At 35.6% G+C, this 21,942-nt stretch overlaps 2 protein-coding genes across 3 annotated transcripts; one reads left to right on the forward strand and one right to left on the reverse strand.

Annotated features, from left to right (window-relative positions):
- Positions 1-201: 201 nt before the first annotated feature.
- On the forward strand, positions 202-8,029 carry LOC107776485 (protein THYLAKOID FORMATION1, chloroplastic). The gene is made up of 5 exons (XM_016596385.2): positions 202-562; positions 1,608-1,875; positions 4,342-4,558; positions 7,221-7,336; positions 7,668-8,029. The coding sequence occupies exons 1-5, from the start codon at positions 361-363 to the stop codon at positions 7,756-7,758; spliced, it is 894 nt and encodes a 297-aa protein (XP_016451871.1). The 5' UTR covers positions 202-360; the 3' UTR covers positions 7,759-8,029.
- A 632-nt stretch (positions 8,030-8,661) lies between these two features.
- On the reverse strand, positions 8,662-18,830 carry LOC107776484 (diacylglycerol kinase 5-like). Of its 2 annotated transcripts, XM_016596384.2 has the most exons (13): positions 18,370-18,830; positions 17,728-17,955; positions 17,445-17,567; positions 17,201-17,329; positions 16,788-16,873; positions 15,737-15,860; positions 14,619-14,667; positions 13,191-13,273; positions 11,268-11,335; positions 10,330-10,404; positions 10,027-10,114; positions 9,528-9,644; positions 8,662-9,284 (listed from the first exon to the last, which is right to left on the reverse strand). In XM_016596384.2, the coding sequence occupies exons 2-13, from the start codon at positions 17,944-17,946 to the stop codon at positions 8,964-8,966; spliced, it is 1,482 nt and encodes a 493-aa protein (XP_016451870.1). In that variant the 5' UTR covers positions 17,947-17,955; positions 18,370-18,830; the 3' UTR covers positions 8,662-8,963.
- Between the last annotated feature and the right edge of the window lie 3,112 nt (positions 18,831-21,942).

Consider the following 21,942-nt stretch of genomic DNA (forward strand, 5'->3'; position numbering starts at 1 on the left):
CTTAAAATCGTTCTCAACCACAAAGAATAGTCAGCAAATGGATCCGATCAGTAGTTACTGAAGAAAAGCAATACGTAGTAAGTTCAAAACTAAGGAAAAAAAGGAAAAATCTGAAATGAGAGGTCAGCATCAATACGATCTACGTGTTGCGATCTTATTTGTTTACCTCCTAAATATTAAAAATGAAAAAGAAATATCCTTAAAACATTGGATAAGCCCTGAAATCCAAGCCTCACCCTCCATTTTTCCGTTCTCCATTTTCCACAGAAAAATACAAATGGAAAACAACTCCATTCTCTAAAGCAACTCACTGTTTGGATTCTCCTCTTCTTTTCTTCTTCTTCACTATTTTCTGTAGAAATGGCGGCAGTTACTTCGGTATCGTTCTCGGCGATTGCTCAATCCGCCGAAAGGAAATCCTCCGTTTCTCCGTCCCGTTCTGTTGATACATTTAGGTTCCGTTCCAACCTCTCCTTTGACTGTTTCAATGTTCGATCTTCAAATTCCAGTTTCAGTTCGAATTCTTCCACCTCTCGCTTTGTCGTTCATTGCATGTCCACAGGCAAGTTCTCTTTTATGTCAAGATACATTGCTTCCAATTGGATTGGAAATCGAAAATAAATAAATAAATTATACAGTAGCTTTTTATCATCTATTTTTTTCCCCTGTTTTAGTTTAGTTACTCAGCAAGTGTGCATAGCTAATTGCATAATTTTGTGCAGGTGTATATTATAGTTGCTCGGCTAATTTATTTCTAGTGTCTGTCTTTCAGTGCTTAAAATGAACTGCACAGCAGTTGAGCTTGGATTTAGATATAGCGAAATACTTATATGTCATTTCAAGTGTTGAGAATATTTTACTGTTATAAATTCACTATAGTGTACGAGTATTTTATATGACACTAGATATTACAAAATGTTTTACACTATTCCATTTCTATACAACTTTTAGATTTTCACGAATTCAATTTCATTAAACTAATTCCTAATAGAAACTTTTGGTGTGACCTTTTCTAGATCAAAGTAACTTATTAACCATTAATTTAATATTTGTTTTCAATTATCAATACTATCATTACATTTTGTTAGCTTCCTAAATAGTTAAGGAGATGTTTTTAGTATCAATATACCTTTCTAATGAAGTACCAGCTTGCCAATGCAGTGACAACAAAATGACCTTAGCTTTTTCTGAAAAAAACTGTCAAATATAATATATAAGTCAAGTGAACATATAGGATTCCTGTTCATTCTAATAGCATCGTATTAAATGAATCAGAGCTGTTTCTTCCTAATGAAGATTGAATTAACTTATCAAAGGAAAAAAACATGGAATTGAACTAACAGAATAAGTGATCAGTGAGGAGAGTCATATAGCGGACCCCAACTTGTTTGGGACTGAGGCATAGTTGTTATTGTTGTTGTATTGAAGTAACAGAGGAAATGAAGCCTTCTCTGGTTTAATTTATCTTTCTGCGTTCTTGCAACTATTTGTATTTTCTGTATCTTGTCTATTTTCTTTCTGTTTACTTATTCTGTTTTATTTTAGTGCGGTGCAAATGTTTATTTTATGAGGCAATAATGCAGCGCATTATATTGTATTGTTTCCAGATTTGCCAACTGTGGCCGAGACTAAAATGAATTTCTTGAAGGCTTATAAGCGTCCAATTCCAACTGTCTACAACACAGTGTTACAAGAGCTAATTGTGCAACAACATTTGATAAAGTACAAGAAATCCTACCGATATGATCCCGTGTTTGCGCTTGGTTTCGTCACTGTCTATGATCAACTTATGGAAGGCTACCCAAGTGAAGAGGATCGTGATGCCATCTTCAAAGCATATATAGAGGCGCTCAATGAGGATCCTGTGCAATACAGGCATGTTTAATCCATCTCTTGCCAATTTCAGTTGCTTTTACTCACTTTTCTGTGTAAAGGCACACAAATAATCATTTATATGTGATAGCATTGACGATATATCTTCCTTTCAGTAAGGTAATCGTAGATAAAGTATATATTTAATTACCATTAAGAGTTTCTTGGAGAGTGGAACCAAAACCCAAGATGAATAGGCTTAGCTGTATTATGGAATTGGAGAAATGCAGGTGTTTGGTTTCCCAATGAGTGAAAGCACTGTTCAGAACAGAGAATTAGCTGCAGAACTCTTGATCAACTCTCACTTACTAAGATATAACTACTGTTATCCTCAATCTACCAACATCTTCCTTGGCTTACGAAGAGGAATCCATAAATGAATAGAATAAAGCAGTCGTATTCTGAAGTGGATATTTCTATCATATAACTTTTAATCCAGACATTACATTGGAATTTTGCATGAGATTGATCAATTCAAATTATACATTTCTCCACTTGTAAAGTGTCATGATCCAATTTAGGGACCATGACTGGCATCCAGTAGGCTCTACCTACCATGTGAACCATCTTGACCTGGCTAAGGTAACTCATGCTTCTCTAGAAAAACTCAAGTTACAGAACACATTTCAAAACTAAGCTTTATACATGCTTAGCAAAACCCAAATATGGTGCAAATACATCTCAACCTAATATTCATGATTCACCCAGATTGCAAGAATTTTTAGAAAAGAGTTGAAGCATAAGTATGTCTTTATGTACTAGAAAATAGAATTCCATAGGGAGAGCCCCTCATCTTCCTCGGGGTGGCCAAAAGTTTCTGTTCTTACCTTTATTTTTGTTAAGAGAATTCAATATTGTTCTACAGTTTGCTCCATGTGCTCCAAGACAGGTTAGGGCCATGACCTAGAAAAAAGCATCCCTTATTTCATTGAAGAAGCCTTATCTAATCTGAATGCACATCTTTGCCTTTTGAGTGGTGAAGATGTTTTATCCTAAGAGGTTGGATGTTATAAATTAAACCATATGCCTTTTGAATTGAAGCACATTATGTCTCTAACGCCTTGAACAGGCAACAACAGCAATAATAATGCTCGGAGCAGAAAAAGTCCAAGGACCACAATCTTTAATGATCTGATGTTAAGGCATTAAACTTCCATTCTAATGGATCTGATTTTATAACAAATGCTCGAGCTTTAAGGTTCTTTGGTGAAAGGCTGATGGTCATTTGAGGGGGCTAAATTATGCTAAAACTAACCAACCAAGAAAATGCGGAAACCATTGCTCATTAACTTGAAACTTAATAATATGGGAAGATTTTCATTTGTCTTTTAGATTTTTTCTATGCATTGCCTTTTAATTATTATGATCATCCATGTAAGAAGGTAATAACTTCTTGCGGATGTTCTTATTTTTTCTTAATTACATTTGGAACATTGTTGTCAAAGGCGACAAGCGCAAAGAAACTCTAAGGTCTGTTGGGGCTTTAAGCGCAAAATACAAATAAAGCATGGGCTTTAATGAAGAAAGATGCAAATGGAGAAAAACTGCAAATATGTATGTGTAGTCCAAGACTAATATCTATAAACATGAATACCAAATATATAGACAAAGAAATTGAAGAAAGTTTACAATAAAGTGAAACATCAATTGTTTAGTGTCACCTCTTCTGGATAATGCTCGTTAGCAAGGAAAAGTATGTCTTAGAGCCTTGATGACAACACTGAAGCGCCCATTAAGCGAGACGAAGCGCTCAACTAAGTTTCTTGGACACGGGTGCGGGTGTCCAGCACGGGTGCGGATCTTGAGATCGGATCCTTTGAGATATAAATTCTAAGATTCACGGATATAGATCCTAGTACGGATACGGGTGCGGAGATCCGGCTAATAATAATTCAAAAATATAAAAATATCTCTAAATTATGAGAAATTTTTGTGGAATACTTATATAGCTTGTAAAGTGGGGATTTCTTTTTTATTCTCAAGTTGTAGATAAGTAAAGGATTGGTTTCCTAGATAAGTATGCTATTTTCTTCAAATTTACCCTAGTTTTGGTTCTGATTCGGGAATCAAATTGTATCTCGTCTCGAATTTTTCTGTCCGTCTTACTCAAATTACCCAAAATTGTTTGACCGGCTCTGGTACGGATCTCATACCCATACTAGTGTCGTGTCGACACGGGTGCGGTGCCTAAACTGCCGTGTCGGAGCAACTTAGGCGCTCAACATGTTTTGAGCCTCGCTTCAGGGCTTAAGCGTGCCTTTGATAACACTGATTTGTAATAGTCTTGAGTAGTTTATGAAATCTGCCCAATTAGCGAAATGGATATTGATTATTCATAAAAGCCGATGAGGCATAGTTTGTTGTTGTTACTGTAGTAGTTGTTATAATCTTCTGTCTAACATTGAGTAGATTTGGCAAGCTTAATTCTTTCCTTTATAAAGATTTATAACTTTCCCTGTCAGTTTACAGAGCTGATGCACAAAAATTTGAAGAATGGGCTCGTACTCAAAATGCCAATACACTAGTTGACTTCTCATCCAGAGATGGAGAAGTTGAAAACATTCTGAAAGATATTGCACAGCGAGCTGGAACCAAGGATAGTTTCTGCTACAGTCGACTGTTTGCGGTTGGTCTCTTTCGCCTACTTGAGTTGGCAAATGTAACTGATCCGACCATCTTAGAAAAGGTAGATATCATAACTTTCTTCATATTAGATTTTGTATTTTACAAGAACTTCTTCCTGCTCATATCTGTTTACTTTAATTACTTAAATCGTCTGGAGACACTAGAAGCACTTAGGCTTCTGTGAACCTGTAATGCTCTGGAAATAGTTATGGTCAAGCGCAATGGAATTTAGTATCAGAAAGAAGGTTAGACATGCTTAGGAGTTGTAAGCCCATATCTGGGTGAGAAGCATATAGATTTTCAATTTTTATTTGCATAGCTAAACACTGGGTAAATTGAAAAGACCAAATAAAGAAAAAAGAGAAAGAATAACCGAAACAAAAACACAGTATAGGTTTTCAAATTACATCTTGGATAGAACTCTAAATATCGGGAAACCTGATTCAAGTCATAAGACTGATGACACATCTTTTCTCTTAGAGCTTCTCAAGGGCTGGGGCTCGATACAATTTCTGTCCTTGTCTTTTCACTCATGTTTGTGTGCTAGACTCTATACTTTATTAGAGCCAGATTTAGTAAACCTACATTATCATTCTGGCTCGTATCAAACAGAGCAAAGGAAATGAATAGAAACCAGTCAGAGAATTGGAGAGAAGTCTTGGGAAAAAGAAGGATCATTTCCCCACTCATTTCCCGTCCTGGCTACACCTTCTACCTTGCCTCGAATTAGACATGTCCAGGCCTCTGATTTAGTGATTTTCGCTCAGTTTTCTGACATCTGGTGTGCAATTTCCTTCTCTGCTTTAATCTGAAGCAGATTACACTCTTCTTCCCCTGTCATGAGTTTTAGTTGATCTGATATTAATGTCTGTTAGTAGCAAAAGGATCAGCGGAGGTACTCTTTCATTGCTATTTGCTTCAGTTAAATCATCAGACATTAGCAACAGCATTTCCCAACCAGACTGTTTGCTGCTAAATTCTTCAAACTCTGGTCATCTCTTTGCGCCCTTCTGTGAAAGTTCAGCTGCAATCTTCTTCTTTTGTCTTTGCACAAAGCCTGAAGCCAATTCCCGCTGTTTGATGCCAAGAAAGCTTACCATAAAACACTTTTTACCCATTCAAAGTTAAGTTTCTTAAACGAGCAGAAGATTCACCTTCAGCATGTAGATCATTTATGATTGAGGTTTTGCTCAATATAGTTGGTTATGGATCAAGTGATTTGACATGAATACTTCAGTTATGAACCAAATCGATTTTAAAGAGATTGAACAGAAAGGCACTGAATCACAATCGATATCTCAGAGTTGCAATTTATATTGGAGGAACTCGGTGGACTGGACTTATTTTGATTTTTTAAGAAAGATAATTCACTCACTTTTGACACTTTTTGTTAGCTGAATTCACATTTATAATCCTTTCAGTTACCTTGCCCATTTTCTCTGTTTCTATTTCTTCTTGACAATTTTATATTTCTGAAAAAGATGAACGCCCATGAGAGCTACGGATCACAGAAAAAGTAAATGTGAAGCATTAAACAAAAGTATTTAAAATCTTACATGGTGAATTTTATGATATAAGGAAAAATCATACCTTTGTGTAGCGTCTGGACTAAAATTACCATTTAGTATCAGGAACTGTATAAATTTTACTTGAAAGAGCGTTGAAATCTATGTTATCTAAAAGATGGTTATGGGGAAGTGTTAATTTTGAAGTCCAAGGTATGAGTTCTCAGGAAATCTTTGAGAAAGAGAGACACTGACGGAACTCGTCATAGAACAAGGAAAAAGCTCATGGATTAATGGCCAAAATTGTACCAATTGGGACTCTTTGTGTTATTGACAATTCTATGCAAGTTGTTGAATGGATTTAACCAGTCTATAATACCCCTGGGATTGTAACAGAAACATCAGTCTTTAGCTAGTCTATTACTGAGGTTGTGGGTGTCTGGCCTTCAGGAGTTCTACCATCTCTCTCTGTCACTGTAAATCACCTACCGATGCTAGCATTTCTTGATTGCACTTCATGAATCAACAAATGTGTGATTGTTAGATAATGATCTTCACAAACAGTTACGCCCATCACTAAAAAGGAAAAAGAAAAGGAAAACAAAGAATAACTCAAATATTTTATTCTCATCTTCAACATTATCCTCCATTAAAGATGAAATTCAAGGTTCTCTGAATGAAAAGCAAGCAATTTCCTCAATAGCCCCCATAGTCTACGCTTCCTCCCATGAGACTGATTTTGTTTTTTAACCTGCGCGAGAAAGTAGAAGGTTTCAGTTAACCCTCAATGTATAACAAAAATGAGATTTCCCTGTACTTTGTTGATTATACCACAACTGCTTTTCTTTCCTTCATGAATATGCTGTACGACAAGAATGCTAATATGAAAGCTCTCCTTTAGTTAGAGTTTCCTTGTTATGCTCTTCATATTAAGCTCTTTAGTGTATTTTTCAAGACGTGTGCTAGTAAGCAAAAGAAGAAAACAATTGAATCTTAAGAAAATCTTGAGTCAAAAGAAAAAAAAGAAAAGAAAAAGTCACTTGTTTTGAATGATGGAACAACAATAGACTTGCTTATGATAGGAGTAACTAGTGTAGCAGGTTTGTTGAATGTGCACAACTGCACATAGGGTCGAACCCCCTTTAGATGTTTATGTTCATGAAACTGCAACGGACTTGGAGGTGAATATATTGTTGACTTGTGAAATTGGCATGACAGCTTTGTGCTTCACTGAATATAAACAAGAAAAGTGTGGATAGGGACCTTGATGTTTATCGCAATTTGCTCTCCAAGCTGGTTCAGGCTAAAGAGCTGTTGAAGGAATATGTGGAAAGGTTAGAGTTTCTCTTTTGGTTTGACACTCATTGGTGTCCTTTCTCTAACTGTTTTCTAAAAACTATTAAGCTACTTTCTCTCATGCATGCTTCTTGGATAAGCTCTAACGAGGTTTTGTTCATCATATTCTGCGTGAAATCCATGTCTGTTCTCTTAACAAACCCTTTCCCAGAAAAAAAACCCTCTTCTTTTTGGCCCCTTGTTTGCCTTCCTCCATCTTTTACATTCTTCACATGCATTTTGGAACAGTGCAAATATATTCGACCAAGACCTTGACTCGTGAATTTTGTTATCATTTAATCTCAATTATACAATGTATCTGTCGTCCAGGGAGAAGAAAAAAAGAGGAGAAAGGGAATCTCAGAAGGCCAATGAGGCTGTCACAAAATGCTTGGGAGATTACCAATATGCTGGGAGGTAAGGCAAAGATCATTTCGTTCTCCTGCTTGGACCTCATTGACTTGTTTCCCTAATAAAACAGTCCATGTATGATAGAGTTCAGTCTCCAAAGCTCAGGCAAGTTATATTAGAAAATCGAAGTCACGTTCAATGTTTTGTTATTACAGCAATTGAAGTATATCCCAATGTTCATTATTTTCTGGTTAAACAGAATAGCTTTATTGTTGCAACTATCTCTATTATATTTGTAGATAAAACCTCGAGTAGTGACAAAAATCAAGATTTGCTCAGCAGTCGTGCTTCTCATTTTCTTTGGTTCTGCTTTTGCTTCAAGTTGTAAACAGTGCTTTACAACTATCTATACGTTTTAGTTGGCACTAATGTTCGTTGATTATCAGAGTACTGATAAAATCAGATGAACTCTGCTGTAACAATTCACTATATAGAGATAGCTCTTCAAGAGGGTGAGTATTTATACTTGCAGAAAATATGTGAAGGTAAAATAGTAATTATATCTGCCACCTTATCCTCGGAGATTAGGGCCTTTACGTATACTTTAGAGAACTTCGTCAGTTATTTTATTGCAGATTTTATAGTTTCGTTTGTGTTTTTCTAAAGACACGTTCTTAATTAAGTTACGCAAAATCTTAGATTGGGAGTTAAATTTGCTAGTTGCTTAAGGTATCCACAATTGTCTTAAATCTTGAAATGTTACAACGTCTACTTAAAAATAATACTCCCATTTTTGAGACCGTCCCATTTTCAGTGATATAGAAATTTCCCAATGCCACTAAATCTGTGGTCATTTACAAGGTTGGGATTAGTACAGTGCTTAAACTTTATACCAAGACTGAAATGCCACTATAATATGTGGTCGTCATACTCTGACTTTAGATTGAGTAGAAGCAAGTATGCCCGAGACATTCCCGATCTGTCACTTTTTTGGTAGAGAATGCAAGTTTACAAGTCAAATAATGTTCGGCTTAAAGGCTAGATGGATCATTCCAAGCGACTCCTTAATCATACACTACAGGCGTTAAAGTTGCTCCTTTACACCACAAACAATTGGTCAGGAAATTTTCAACCAAAACCTCTAAAATAGGAATGTCGTTTAAAATCCGACATGGCGCATCTTTTTGTCTCCTATACAGCAAAAGGAATGCATCCTTGTCTCGTATACAGCAAATCGAATGTAGAGCTAGCTGAAAACAAAGAGCAATTATGAAGCTAACTGAGACGAGAAACATCGACCTCATCTGGAATTTTGAAAGTATCTGCTGCCCCAAATTTCCTCCTTCCTTCATCGACCGAGTTTTCATCATCGCTATCAACATCGTCAGCTTCATGATTGAAATGACTTGAGGGATTGTGTATGCTTTTGGCTCTGCAATCATGAGTAGCAAGCATCTTAACCTGGCCAAGATGAGAAATTTCTACCACAACGGTGTCATCATCTTCAGGTAGGGGTTGCTTCCAGGGTTCCCCATCTATCCTCATAAATGTATGGTCAGCTGCACCCTTGTGAAACTCAAATCGGATTCTATGTGCCTACATACAGGGAAACCATAAAGGATATGAGCGTCTTAGTTTTTAGGATGAATAATAAGTGAATAATAAGTTTTTGGATTACTCTATCAGCTCAATTATTTTTAGTCCTGTCTTGCTATATAAATATTTTCATTTAATAATCTTAAACCAAAAACATTTGATAACTAGTATTATCACAACTTCTCATCGGTAGACATACAATATTCACGCAAATATTTGTAATAACCATAATTTATTCCTAACCTGGGCAAGACGAGTCCCATGTCCTTTTGGAGCAAGAAGGACTAATCCGTGCCAAGCATCTCTGAATCCGACAACCTCAAGAAGGCCATCGTCTACAAATGGAGGAGTCAAGTCCCTCTGTCCAATGAAGAAATATATGCACGTCAATATAGCTAAAAAAGAACACAAAAAAATTCAAGAAATATATAATGGCTAAAATTTATCTGCATCCTGTGTTTATGTCAACCCAGTAATAACATGATATGTGTCTTCCACACACTCTTTTATCACCTAACTATGATTAGTTAATATGGATTTTCACCTCATTCATTACTTAACCATGATCAAGTACATCGATTTGGTGTAAACACCGGATGGCGGTAGATAACCCCCACCCATCTCCCTCCCCCATCATCCCCCAACAGAATACCGACTGTGAAAAGAAATAAGCTAAAGCCATAAACAGTCGAGGAAACAGAAAAAGGGGCAGATTGGAGGAATTTTTTTTTGGAATACATACATATCGGCGTTTGTTGTTATTTGGTGTTCCCCAAGGATTTAGTCCACCGGAAAAGCTAGGCAAATTGAGGCATACGATTGACCTGACACTGGACAACAAAGAAAAAGAACAGTTACAACTCATAAACTCATCGGTAGGTTGTTCGTCGGGAACCAACTTCATTAAGCATGATAAAAGCAGTAATGCAACCACAAATAGGTTACAGCAAAACAGCCAAAAGATTCTATTTTGAAGAATAATGCAGAAAAGTAAATTGTCAAGTCGTCATCTAAGGTTCCTATACTACGAGTAACTAAATACTACCTGTGAGGGATTTGAAGGTCTTGCCATTCGCCCTGCTTTTTCATAATCTTAACCTTAGTCAGTTGAGCTATGTTCCTGCAGCAAATCAAAATTAGCAGCTAATGGAAATCAGTAAATTCTCATAGTTGTACCATCATAGGAGATGATAGTGAAATATTCAATCCAGAAGTAATTAACTTGAACCGTCTTATGACAGGAAAAGTTCTTAGTTTTTTCAAGGTTTTGTCAAATTTATACTCGTTACTTGGCAAAAATTATGAACAGGAAAAATGCTGGGAGGAAACTAATGACAGCTGCACAATTTTTAGTTAATTTCTTTCTATCCCAAGTTATTGTCATTGTTTACCAGGCAAGGGAAATAATGCAAGGCTTGAAGTTTTCTGACATTGTCATGTATGTAGGAACAATCAACTTGTGTAAATTTAGTGTAGAAATTGCTAACAGTTAGCTATTCATTATGTTGATAGGCTACTCTGCTCGTCGCTGTGTTAAAAAGAAAGAGCGTGGATTTTTTGAAGAAAGTACAGTAGGATGATCCAAAAAGAAAAGAAAATTAAATCAGAAAAGAGGGATATCTCACTAAGTTACCAAGAGCAATCATCAAGTTACCCACAAATTCCTGTTTTTCATGTTTCCAACAAGAAGATTCAAGCAAATTGACATGGCTATTTAAAGTTAGCGCATAAGATCAAGGATTTGAAAGAATAGAAGATTATAAAGACATGCTTTTGACAATCTGGACAAATTCTAGAAGTGAATATGTCAGTCTTGGAAGTCTAAACTATATGATTATTCTAATTTTAATTTATCTGTTTAAAAATATTTAGGTGCTGCTCACCTCATGCCTTCAAGGAGGTGAAGCTTCCACAAAAAAGAATTCAGTTATTTTGCATAATATTTGGAAGGATTTATATATAAAAACTACACTGCAAACTCACCTCGAAGAAGGATGAACGAGAGGGGCAAAAAACCATCCTTGTGTACATCCTAGCTTTAAATATGCACTCTATGGAGCAAGAAAAATTAGCATTAGGCATCCCTTCAAATACTATCTTGTATCTACTCTGAAACAATAGATAATCTCATATAATTTGGATCATCTACAGAATTTTTAGAGATGCTAGAACACTACATCAAGAACGAAAGAGGCAAAATCACTACATTTGACTTGGGATAGAGAAACCACGAATTCCAATTTGGTCATGAAATTCTAAGCAAAAAATTTAACATGGTATGATGTGGCAATCATAAACTGTTATGTTTTCTCAGGAACCTAACAGTGGCATTTCTCACTTTGCTCCCGAGGGTCCTTACCACTGGGATATCCCTCATTTATCGTCAGTACCAGTCATTGCAAATTGCTTTACTGTACATCAGTATCATTAGAACGAGAGAAAGAAGTTGAATGGTAGAACATGTCCTTAGTAACGTAACAAAAGGTAAACACAACTGTAAATGATCAACCTCCAAGAAACGAGATATGCCCCATATACTTGACGCATCAACACAACTATATTCATGAGACTTCCATATTAAAGCAAAGTGCTAAATGTAGTTCCCAACCATAATAGTTTTGGTTACTAATTCACTAAATTATCCTTCTTATTTTTCCTGCTTATGAAAAAACTCTCAAAGTAAGCAAATGCTCCCTAATCATATGCCAATTATCTCTTTAGAGATACTTAGCATAATCTAGTGACTTAGAAGCCGCATCCATAGAGATACCAACTACCAAGCAATGAAACCTATTAATATGGATCTCTAGAAGCATGTACCACCTAAGATAAGGCGGATGACTGGATTTAAGACATTAATTCACATACCTATAATCAATTTAAAAGGGACCAAAAAAAAAGATGAGATTCTGTAGAATAGTTTCCAGAGGTATAATCAATTTAAGGGGACAAACTATACTGATGAAATAAAGCGGCATACCACCAGTAGGCAAAAGCACCATAATCTTAGTCTTCTCACATATGTTCCTATATCCTAATAAGCATAATACCACCTTCTTCCCTCTGTCAACGTATTTAAGATTAGGAAAAACAAAACCAGCTAGGATGGACCTTAATCAGTTTCTTATCCTTTTCTTTCAGTCACTCATATTGCTAGCAATTAGCATCCAAGAGTAGGTACTCAACATGACTTCAGGACAAGCCCATATTCGTGTATTTGTTGAAACATTAGCCTAGCGGACAATATTAGAAGTGCTTTAGGCTTCGAGAATAGTTCGAGGGAGATGTACATAAACAAACTAAAACTCAATAATAAGAAGCATTAAACGCTTATCTCAGAAAATAGGGAGGAAATAACACGTTTTGCATAGTATTTACAAAGGTAGCACGTCAATTACTTGGTTTCTGCAGATTGGATACACTAGGTTTTATAGGAGGGTCTCCGGCACGTAAATCAAGACAAAGATGCAATATATGGTTCTTTTCTTTGATCTATCATATATTCTCATCTTCCTCAACAGCAGAGACCGTAAAACTGGAGTGTCATTGACTCAAATTTCTACAAGCTGATACCAGTACAAAGTTAACACTAGAAGCTATTTCACTTTTAACCTTCTGTGTTATAGATACACATAGAACAGAACCTATTAAGCCTTACAAGATATTGTGGACAGAAAATCTTGACCCCTGCGGACAAGAACCAACCCTACATCTTCAACTATCTGTTTTGTCAGAGCGTCATTAATTTGAGAGTAAACTTGTTTTTCTTCTAGATAGAACAAAACAAAAGGTCCATAAGCATAAGACTAGGAAACGTTTACTTCATTAATAATTTGTATGCAAAGATTCAGAGAAATAAACCAAAGAGAAGCCTTATCATCTTTATTTTGTCACTCACTTTCCTACCTGATTGACAAGTTGGTTTTTGAATTTCTCAGGGTTCATTTTTCGCTCTGAGTGAAATGCATAAGATACTTGTGCATCCATCCCTGTTAACAGAGAATTAGTGTTAGATGTGGTAATAGATGAATAATAGCACAAGCAAAGAAATAACTTCAGATCATAGTCTGTGTAGGTTAAGACACATACCCATAGACATTTTGTTTATGTCTATAGGAATTCTATGTTCCTAATCATCCTATTATCGTCATTCACGAAGATGAATTACTAATTCTGGCCAAATTAATACTGCTTCTGGAAAACATCTATTGAGTTAATTCACCGACCTTTCAAGTTTGCTGTAATTTGAAGGACCTCCTTTCTGTTTTCTTTTAAAGTATTTATACTATGAAAAGATTTGGAGTGGCACTTTCTCTATAATGAAATTTTCTCTACTCAACTTTGATACAAAAATTAAGATGAGGCAAATATGGGTATTTAAAACACCTATCTGGTAAATTAACTCAGAACTAACAGTCAAACTAATAATTGATTTACAGAACGGAAAAATGAGAGACCAAACTCAGTAGAAGGTTTATAAATCTATCAGTATCAACTATACCTCAATTCTGAATTGGGCTACGTGAATCCTGCATTGGCTCTGCTCTACAAGCTCATTTCCTTCTAAATTCGTATGTTAAGGCAAACTAGAAGTTTTCTAAAACTAGAGGTTATAAAGCCCAGGTTCATACCTACTCGGAACTAATGTAATTGTAACAACAACTAAGCCTTAATCCCAACTATTGAAATTGGCCTATATGAATGTCTGCTTCCATTGTGTTATGTATTAATTTAAGTCTGCTTGATTCCAAAAGATTGTAGGTCTTTAGAAACAACTTTCCTTCCTGTAATTTCAGGTCCACCTCATCCTCTTTAGCAATTTTTTCACTCCCCCCCCCTTAATGCCTTAAATACCAAAGTATTGCATCTATGGACTCAAGCATTTACGATGTACGTAAGACATGGTTAAACTCTCCCACCCAACATTCTTCCATTTTATCTTCCATATAAGCTGTTTCCATCCTCTGGTTGATGTGATCATGTCTAACTTTGTCTAATTTTGTATGATTGTACATTCATCACATCTCAGTATTAGGATACTCACTTGTGAACTCCAGAATCGAATAACACGTGTAGGCGGGGGTTAGAGATATAAACATCAGGTATACAAGAATATTCAGAGGGTTTATTAAAAATCTTGAACTACTCAACTCATTGCCGTGGGTGTTTAGATTAGTTTTCTATTTGATATACAGCTGCTCAATCATTTCATAAAGGTATTAATTATCACATCCTACCTTATTCTATGCGATATTGTTGTATTGGGCTTACAAAAGTGAAGATGTTAAATGGCTATATAGAATTTAATTCCTAATCAAAAGAATATGCACTTACCCATGCTGAAGTAATTCCAGAAACCTCCACGGAATGTATGGAAACCTTCCTGTATTTATTAGGTTAAAAAGAGAAAGCAGTTATCCTCTTCATCCGACAGGGCAACACTTTGAAACAGATCAAGCTAAGAAATTTGTAATTTGCCAAAGCCAGACATTACGCATTCATGTTGATAGAGATGTATGCGTGCATACTGATAGACATATACACATGTTCACTTTTTGTTCTTAATCAATGTGAATGCATTTGAAAATGGAACGCCAAAACAGAAATCTTATCAGAACATGCCCCACCCTGGACTTCATATGATTATCCAACTACAAGAAATACACAAGGAAACTCCATGTAAAGTAATAAATTTAATGAATGCAAAAATGACACATGTAAAAGATAGTGGTTCTTTTACATATGTTTTAGTCCTTTAAATAGCATTCAGATCAGCATGGTAAATTCTCAAATTCTATTCTCTTGGAAGATTATGCTTGAAAAACTTAATGCAATGAAGTGTCCAAAAAAAGTCAGAGAATATGTACTCCAGACGATTAACAATGATGATATCTCTATTCAACCATATCAGTTTTTCCAAATTTAAAAACTCATACCTTTACATATGTGTAAAGTGATCAAAAATGATTGTTTCACTATTTCTGCGACACTATCCTAACAACTTTTTACAGTTATGGTGATTTTATAGTAATTTTTTTTTGTTCCAAAGCAAGTAAACTCATGCTGTAGAATATTCTTTAAAATCATGTTATTGTTGAAAGTCGAGAGTATCATAAACATAATGAATAAATTATTTGAAATTATTACGTTTTACTTATTTAGAATCCTTTTCATGTCACTTAACTCCTATATAAGATGTAATGACCAATTTCAATTAACAAAACATTTAAAAGTGGCACCTAAATCTATCATGGAGCAGGACTTTACACAAGCAGAATCAGGTTTAATATACTATCAGCAAAGAATATAGCACCAAAAAAAAAAAAAAAACACACACACACACACAAGTGGCGAGGAACTTACGCAGGTATAAGAGATGGAGCTAGTCTAAATGAAAGTGTGTGTTCATCTTAGAGAAGACAAATTTCTTTTAATAGATAAGGATGTCTTACCACATTCAGTTCATCAGATGGAGAAACCCGGTGAAATGCATGCAAAGAATGAGGCAATTCAAGCGGTGCAATAGGATCACAAGAACCACCTTTTGGTGCTCTCATCCTCATAAGAATGTGCCAACTGCATAAAGCAATTTTCTTAACACCAGTTGGTTGAGAATAAGCAGTCATGATGCACCAATTATACTATTAAGTTATATTATAATCGTAAGAAGTCTGTGCAATCGAAATACGTATACCTTAATAAGTGGATTGGATAGAACCATAATAGAAGTTTCCAAAAGCTAGAACTTCCTATAGTTTTGGAAGAGGTTATTATGATTGTGTACAATAAACAAGAAGTCCTTGTACTAATTTACACAAAAAATTTATATTCATGTTAAAGTAAGTAGGTCAATTATCACAAGAAACCGTAATTGTGAAAATGTCTTCCCTTTACCAATATTGGATGCGAAGCAAAAAAAAAAAATTGAATGTATTTGCATGCTTTGGAACTATTTTCGTCACTGCAGATAAAATTATGATCCAATAAAAAATGGAAGCTTCCACGTTAAGAGCATGTTATGCTGTTGAACATCTCTTTAAGTATAACTTAGAGCTTTCACAACTTCACCAACCAGACTATTATATTCCTTGACTTAGCTAGAGACCTGAAAATATTTTCCAATTTCCTTGAGATGAAAGATCTTTAAGGAAGACCCACATGCTATTAAAAAAAAAAGATTAGGTTAATCCGGCCCACTTTCGCATTTGTTGACATTTTATTTCTTTACTTTTGATTCAAGAAAAAGATAACAGCATATAGTGACACTAATGTCTGCATTTGAATTAACTATACATTACAAGCTCCCATTGTCTATAATGTGAAAAACGAAGATATACACTTTAAGAGAGCCGATACATTCAGCTTGTAACACTGCCAAGAAGTTTGAACAAAGAATTAATACTTGATCATCAAGGGATCAATATTCTCAGTGTCAAGGGATCAACATTCAACTGAGAATATCACAGACAGGCCACAATATCGCATATGAACTAACAATATTACCTGTCCATCTTCATTTCTTTTGCATTCATTACTTGCTTCAAAAATGAGATGACGGAGTTAAGGTCGGTTCCTGGATTCTTCTTTCCCTGTCAATCACCAAAACTGCATATCACATAAAGTATCTTTCTCAATACTGAAGGCACACTAATATATCTCTTAGAAGATAAAAGACTTTTGCTCTAGCTACTAACTAAATGAACATGTTTATGAGCAAATCTTTTTATGCAAGGATTTCAGGTTGTTTATAGATAATCTCAACATAATATAAGCAATACTAGGAAACAAATTGCATAGTGAGACACCAGGCAAGCAAATTGAGAGCTTTTGCACCACTATATTAACTGCTACAATTTACAGGAAAATATATCCATCAAATATCTAGTGAGTCATCAGTTTCCGCCACAGATCCATACCCAGCCGAAAGCAAATGGAAGGTTATTTCCAGTTCCCAAAGGCACTGTAGCAATTGGTGGAGGCTGAGATAGTTTGAGATCCGATACAACTCCGAGAAGCCAGCCAGCTGTGCCATCTCCACCTGCAACCTAAATATAAAATCCAATGTCAGTACTTTGTGCTGGAAAATAATCATCTGGCCGTCTGGTGAAGTTACGAGAAAAACCTGTTGAATCATGAACCAACTGAAAGAATTTAACTCACAATTATTCTCATTCTCTCTTCAGTTTTGGCAGCAAATTGATCACCACCACTCTTCAGCTTTTCTATATTCAAGTACATTCTACGTAAAACACTATCAGGAGCTTCTTCTCCCAAATCAAAAACCTGAAATGTTAACAAAGATGTCCAGACTTCAATCAAGTAATAAATCAACTAAACCTCAGTCCCAAACACGTCTATCTGATCTAAAACATAAATTGACAAACTAAAAATATTTTGCAGTTATTTCTTTTGCATATGCGATCAAAGGAAAGAGCTTAAGTACCTGATACTTGTTAAGAAGATGGCGAAATGTACGAAGAAGTTCTCCTCCAAGTTGACCTCCGCTTTTAGAATTAATAAACACTAGCACAGGGCATGTAGGTACATTATCAGGTAAAGCTATATGCCTACTCTTATTCGGAGCATCCGGTGCAAGTATGTAGGTAGGAATATAGAAGTCTCTATGTATGTTGTCATTGAGCTCGGACTCAGAATTCGCCATTAACTCTACCTGCAGCGGCATTATTAACAAATAAATTACTCAAAAAATAAGCAAAATACCAAAAAAAAAAAAAAAAATCAGACAAACACATAAATGATGAAAATTACTCTGTTCAAAGGCCGTAAGAGGATTTTCGACAAATATGTATCGTGCAGAAAACACTGGTGAATCCTCATATCGACTAGTCAAATTTGTTCATACATTTACAATTCAAAACATAACCAGTCGTCGACGTTGACATTCACTTTGACTGGTATAAAGCGAAATTCGTACATTTCTACACGTAATTCAGTTAGGAAACGACGATCAACAAGGCAAAGAGCTTGAGCTCGTTCAATTCGATTAAATTAAACTATACGAGAAGAAGGCGAAGTAAGGGAATTCGAATGAAAATTCACAGAAGAAGAAAAAAAGAAGATTTACCTGTGAAAGAACAGTGTTTGGATTGTCCTGCGTATGCAAATATTCGGCAGAATCAGAAACAAACTTACGTCAACAGTAAAGGATTTTTCGAAATTCGGATCCGTAGAGGTGTATTTATAAAGTAGACGAAGGGGGAGAGCGAAAACGCGTGATGGCGCCGTGTGCGAGTGAATTAATTAACGAATTCGTGGAACTTTCTACGATCACATGGCCTGAGATATACTGATTAGCAGCCGTTAATGGAGTAGGTTAAGGAATGAAAATGGTAATTAATGACTTTGAAGAGTCTACACTCTACATGCCGTTCTGTAGGGTGAGGAAATTGGAAGGCCGCTTTCCTTTTTGCAGGTTGGTTAGTTGGCTGCATTTTGTCCTTTTCTACTGCGCTGTTTGTTCCCGATATTAGCTATTCTACAGTTTTTGCTCTCTTTAAGGTTTTTCTTGTTTGGAAGGCGCCAAGCGAAATGCGACTTTGCGACTAATGAGAATCTTAAAAGGGTTTTTGAGACTCAACACTCGGAAAATCCTCCTATCCACGTTATCTCGCACCTAATAATGCATTTTACCTACTCTTTGTTTCTTCTAACGATTGTGATATTTAAAATAATTACTACCCTCTCGGATTCACTTTAAATGATTTTTTTGGCATTTTTTGTACATATTAAGAAATCTGACTTTTGTATTAATTAACAATGAAATTGACCATATTAACTTAATTTGCTCCTTGAAAATATAACAAATTATTCCTAGTCTCTTTACTCCAAAGACAATTTTAGAAAAAAAAAAAGTTAATTCCTTCTTGATATCTGGAAAAAATTAAATATTATGGACTAAAAAAAAGGGCCAAAAATCATTTAAAGGGAGTAGAGTCTATTGGATAGATAAATATATTTTACCTAATCAAGCAATTTAATTTCAGCGGGTAAAGGTTAAAGTGAAAATATATATTCAATTAATCATGACTAAATGTTAAATGTGTTTATAAAAGACACGTGGTACATTCATCATTCATGGGTTAATATGAATACCGGATTCATATAAAATTTTACCCTATTTGATAGCTATATCCTCCATTAGAAAATGTTGCATTACATCTCAATGGCACTTTTGAATTTTGATTAATACAATGTTCAAAGACTATGAGTCTAGGATCCATCTTCAATTTTGACCCTATGAATGGTAAAAGGGGTAATTATCCACTTGGTGATTAATAAAACTATTTAGTTACCAAAATTATTAAAAAAAATGGTAAAAAGGGTATTAAAGATAAGAGAAACTTAAAAATAAAAAAATAAAAAAACATATTCTCTAATACCTTTGTTTGCCGATATCTTGAAAGGTTTTCTCTATTTTAAGCAGTAACATTTTATTTCCTTAGACATATTTTAAATCTCTTTAAGAATCGCATTTTTGCATGTCAAGTGTCAACATCTAAAAGTCTACAAAGACTGAAATAGATCAAGTAATTTGTTTTTATTTTTGTGATCATCAGGTGAATAAACTTATTTATTTATTTATGAAGTTTTGTTTTACAATTTAGTTTCATTGTTCTGTACATAGTTGATATGCATCTATGTTATTCTCTTTCTTCAAGTGGATTTTTATCATCAATAATAATTGCATATGCATCCTAACGTTTGAATAATACTGTGGACCTTTTGTTTACCCGTAAATCAGTACAGTTGAATATATATGTGGTTTCTAGAAAAGTGAATTAATTCGATCCTGAAATAATAGAATAATTGAAGAAATACGCAATACTTAGCATTAAAATGAAGACAAAATAGCAGAAACAGTAATTCCGGAAGCAGGGCTTCCCGGCGCAACAACAATGAAATCAAGATATAAAGCTTTGAATCGATTATAGCATAAGTTTGCCAGAAAATTAGTGTCCTTACAATAATAATAGAGCTCACTATTTATAGCTACACCTAGGGAATAAGGCCCTAGGATCAAACCCCTCTTCAATGCCAATTATGAGGGTCATTGAAGGATATGTAACGGCAAGCATGAATGTCATATTCTTTTATAACGGGCAGTATTGTTTACCCTAAAATTTGAGCAACAATTAAACTTGTTTTGTGGTCTTAAAGATATGTGATTTAATTCAATACTAACTAATAACCAATAAATCAAACGTATAAATTAAAGAAGTAAGTTGAATCAAACCAGTGCTTAAGTATATCTTAGCCTCGAGTTATGATGGCCTCGAGGTAGATCAATAAGAACAGTAGAATAGGACAATAAAGTTAAGAGACAATTCTGACGAGTAATGAGCAAGAAAGTAAGAGTGTATATTCTTTTGCCAATAATTAATGATGCGTTACAAATGATTGGTGTCCACTTTATATAGTAGGAGAACCCTAAATAAAGTACATTTCCATTTTCAGTAAGGAATCTCATTGGGACAGTTGTCTAACTGCCTAGTACAAATCCATACTAACTCCTATAAATCTATTCCGGAATTTACGTAATGATCTTAGGGCCATCACAGGAATCTCGCTCTTTCTGTTATAAAACCATAACGGTACCATCTCGAGGTTGGTCGTACTCGACCCTGGTATTCATCGAGCATTCTGATCTTCGAGTATAGTATTCTGCCATCGGCTCGAGCCCGGCCCTTATCGACTTTGTTCCTCGATGCGACCCCTCGAGCCTACAAAATCGGGGGTACAATATTTTACCGTATACAAATAGTTTCCGCGTTTCTTAGAATAAAATGATAAGAAACGACTTGAGCCTCGATTTTTCGGAGTCCTTGATGATGACGTCATTCCCGTGACGTAGGCGCTCGAAGTGACCGAGACGTCCTGTCGGTTCGCTTCCCCAAACATTAAATGTTTCACCAGTGGTGGTCGGCCACTAACGCCGTTGAATCGTCGCCTCTTGTCTATAAATACAAGGTTTATTTTTGAAAATACTTTACTTCAATCTTCAGGCCGCCTTCAAACTCCTTTTACCTCTCCCTCTCTTCATTTTTTCGCTCTTATTACCCGTTACCTGATTCCTTTTAGCGCCGAAAAAATGCCAAGTTCCGCCTACTTCTGTCTCTGCTAATCCAAATAAATGGAAAAAGCTTTCAAAATAGTTCCTCAAAAGGAGAAAGCTTCCTCCTCCTCTTCCCGGCTGGCCAAACTTGTGGCGCCAGCCCTTTACGAGATTATTCCCAGCCCCTGTGTTATAAAGAAAGACTTTAACGTTGAAAATCCCCTCGCAATCCCTGGCCGATGCGAGCATGTATCCCGATATATCAACTCGATAACGAAGAAGCACCTCAAGGCCGTGAAGAAAGACTGTGGTTGGGGGAACGAGGTCGTGGTACAAATCCCCAACCCCAAGGAGAGCATTACCGCTCATGTAGAGGGGTTCCTAAGTGTTTACACTTACCCCTTCACACTGGGTCCCCTTGATCCAATCGTGATCGACTTCTACAAAAGATATCAAGTCACCCTCGGCCAGATCCACCCTTTTTATAGCGTATAGTGATTATGCTTCGCTACTTCTCTAGCAAGGCCGAGGGACTAGAGTTCACCCTCAATCACCTCATCCGATTGTATTGGCCTCAGCTTTTTC

This window comes from Nicotiana tabacum, chromosome 10 (genome assembly GCF_000715075.1).
Source record: "Nicotiana tabacum cultivar K326 chromosome 10, ASM71507v2, whole genome shotgun sequence".
In the NCBI taxonomy this organism is placed as follows: domain Eukaryota; kingdom Viridiplantae; phylum Streptophyta; class Magnoliopsida; order Solanales; family Solanaceae; genus Nicotiana; species Nicotiana tabacum.

Excerpts from the sequence above, each read along its gene's own strand:
- LOC107776485 (XM_016596385.2), top strand. The coding sequence starts at position 361 with ATGGCGGCAGTTACTTCGGTATCGTTCTCGGCGATTGCTCAATCCGCC. Across the intron at positions 1,876-4,341 it reads GAGGATCCTGTGCAATACAG|AGCTGATGCACAAAAATTTG; the intron begins GCATGTTTAATC and ends GTCAGTTTACAG. Across the intron at positions 4,559-7,220 it reads ATCCGACCATCTTAGAAAAG|CTTTGTGCTTCACTGAATAT; the intron begins GTAGATATCATA and ends TTGGCATGACAG.
- LOC107776484 (XM_016596384.2), bottom strand. The coding sequence starts at position 17,946 with ATGGCGAATTCTGAGTCCGAGCTCAATGACAACATACATAGAGACTTC. Across the intron at positions 17,568-17,727 it reads ATCTTCTTAACAAGTATCAG|GTTTTTGATTTGGGAGAAGA; the intron begins GTACTTAAGCTC and ends TTAACATTTCAG. Across the intron at positions 14,668-15,736 it reads CATCTGATGAACTGAATGTG|GAAGGTTTCCATACATTCCG; the intron begins GTAAGACATCCT and ends TAATAAATACAG.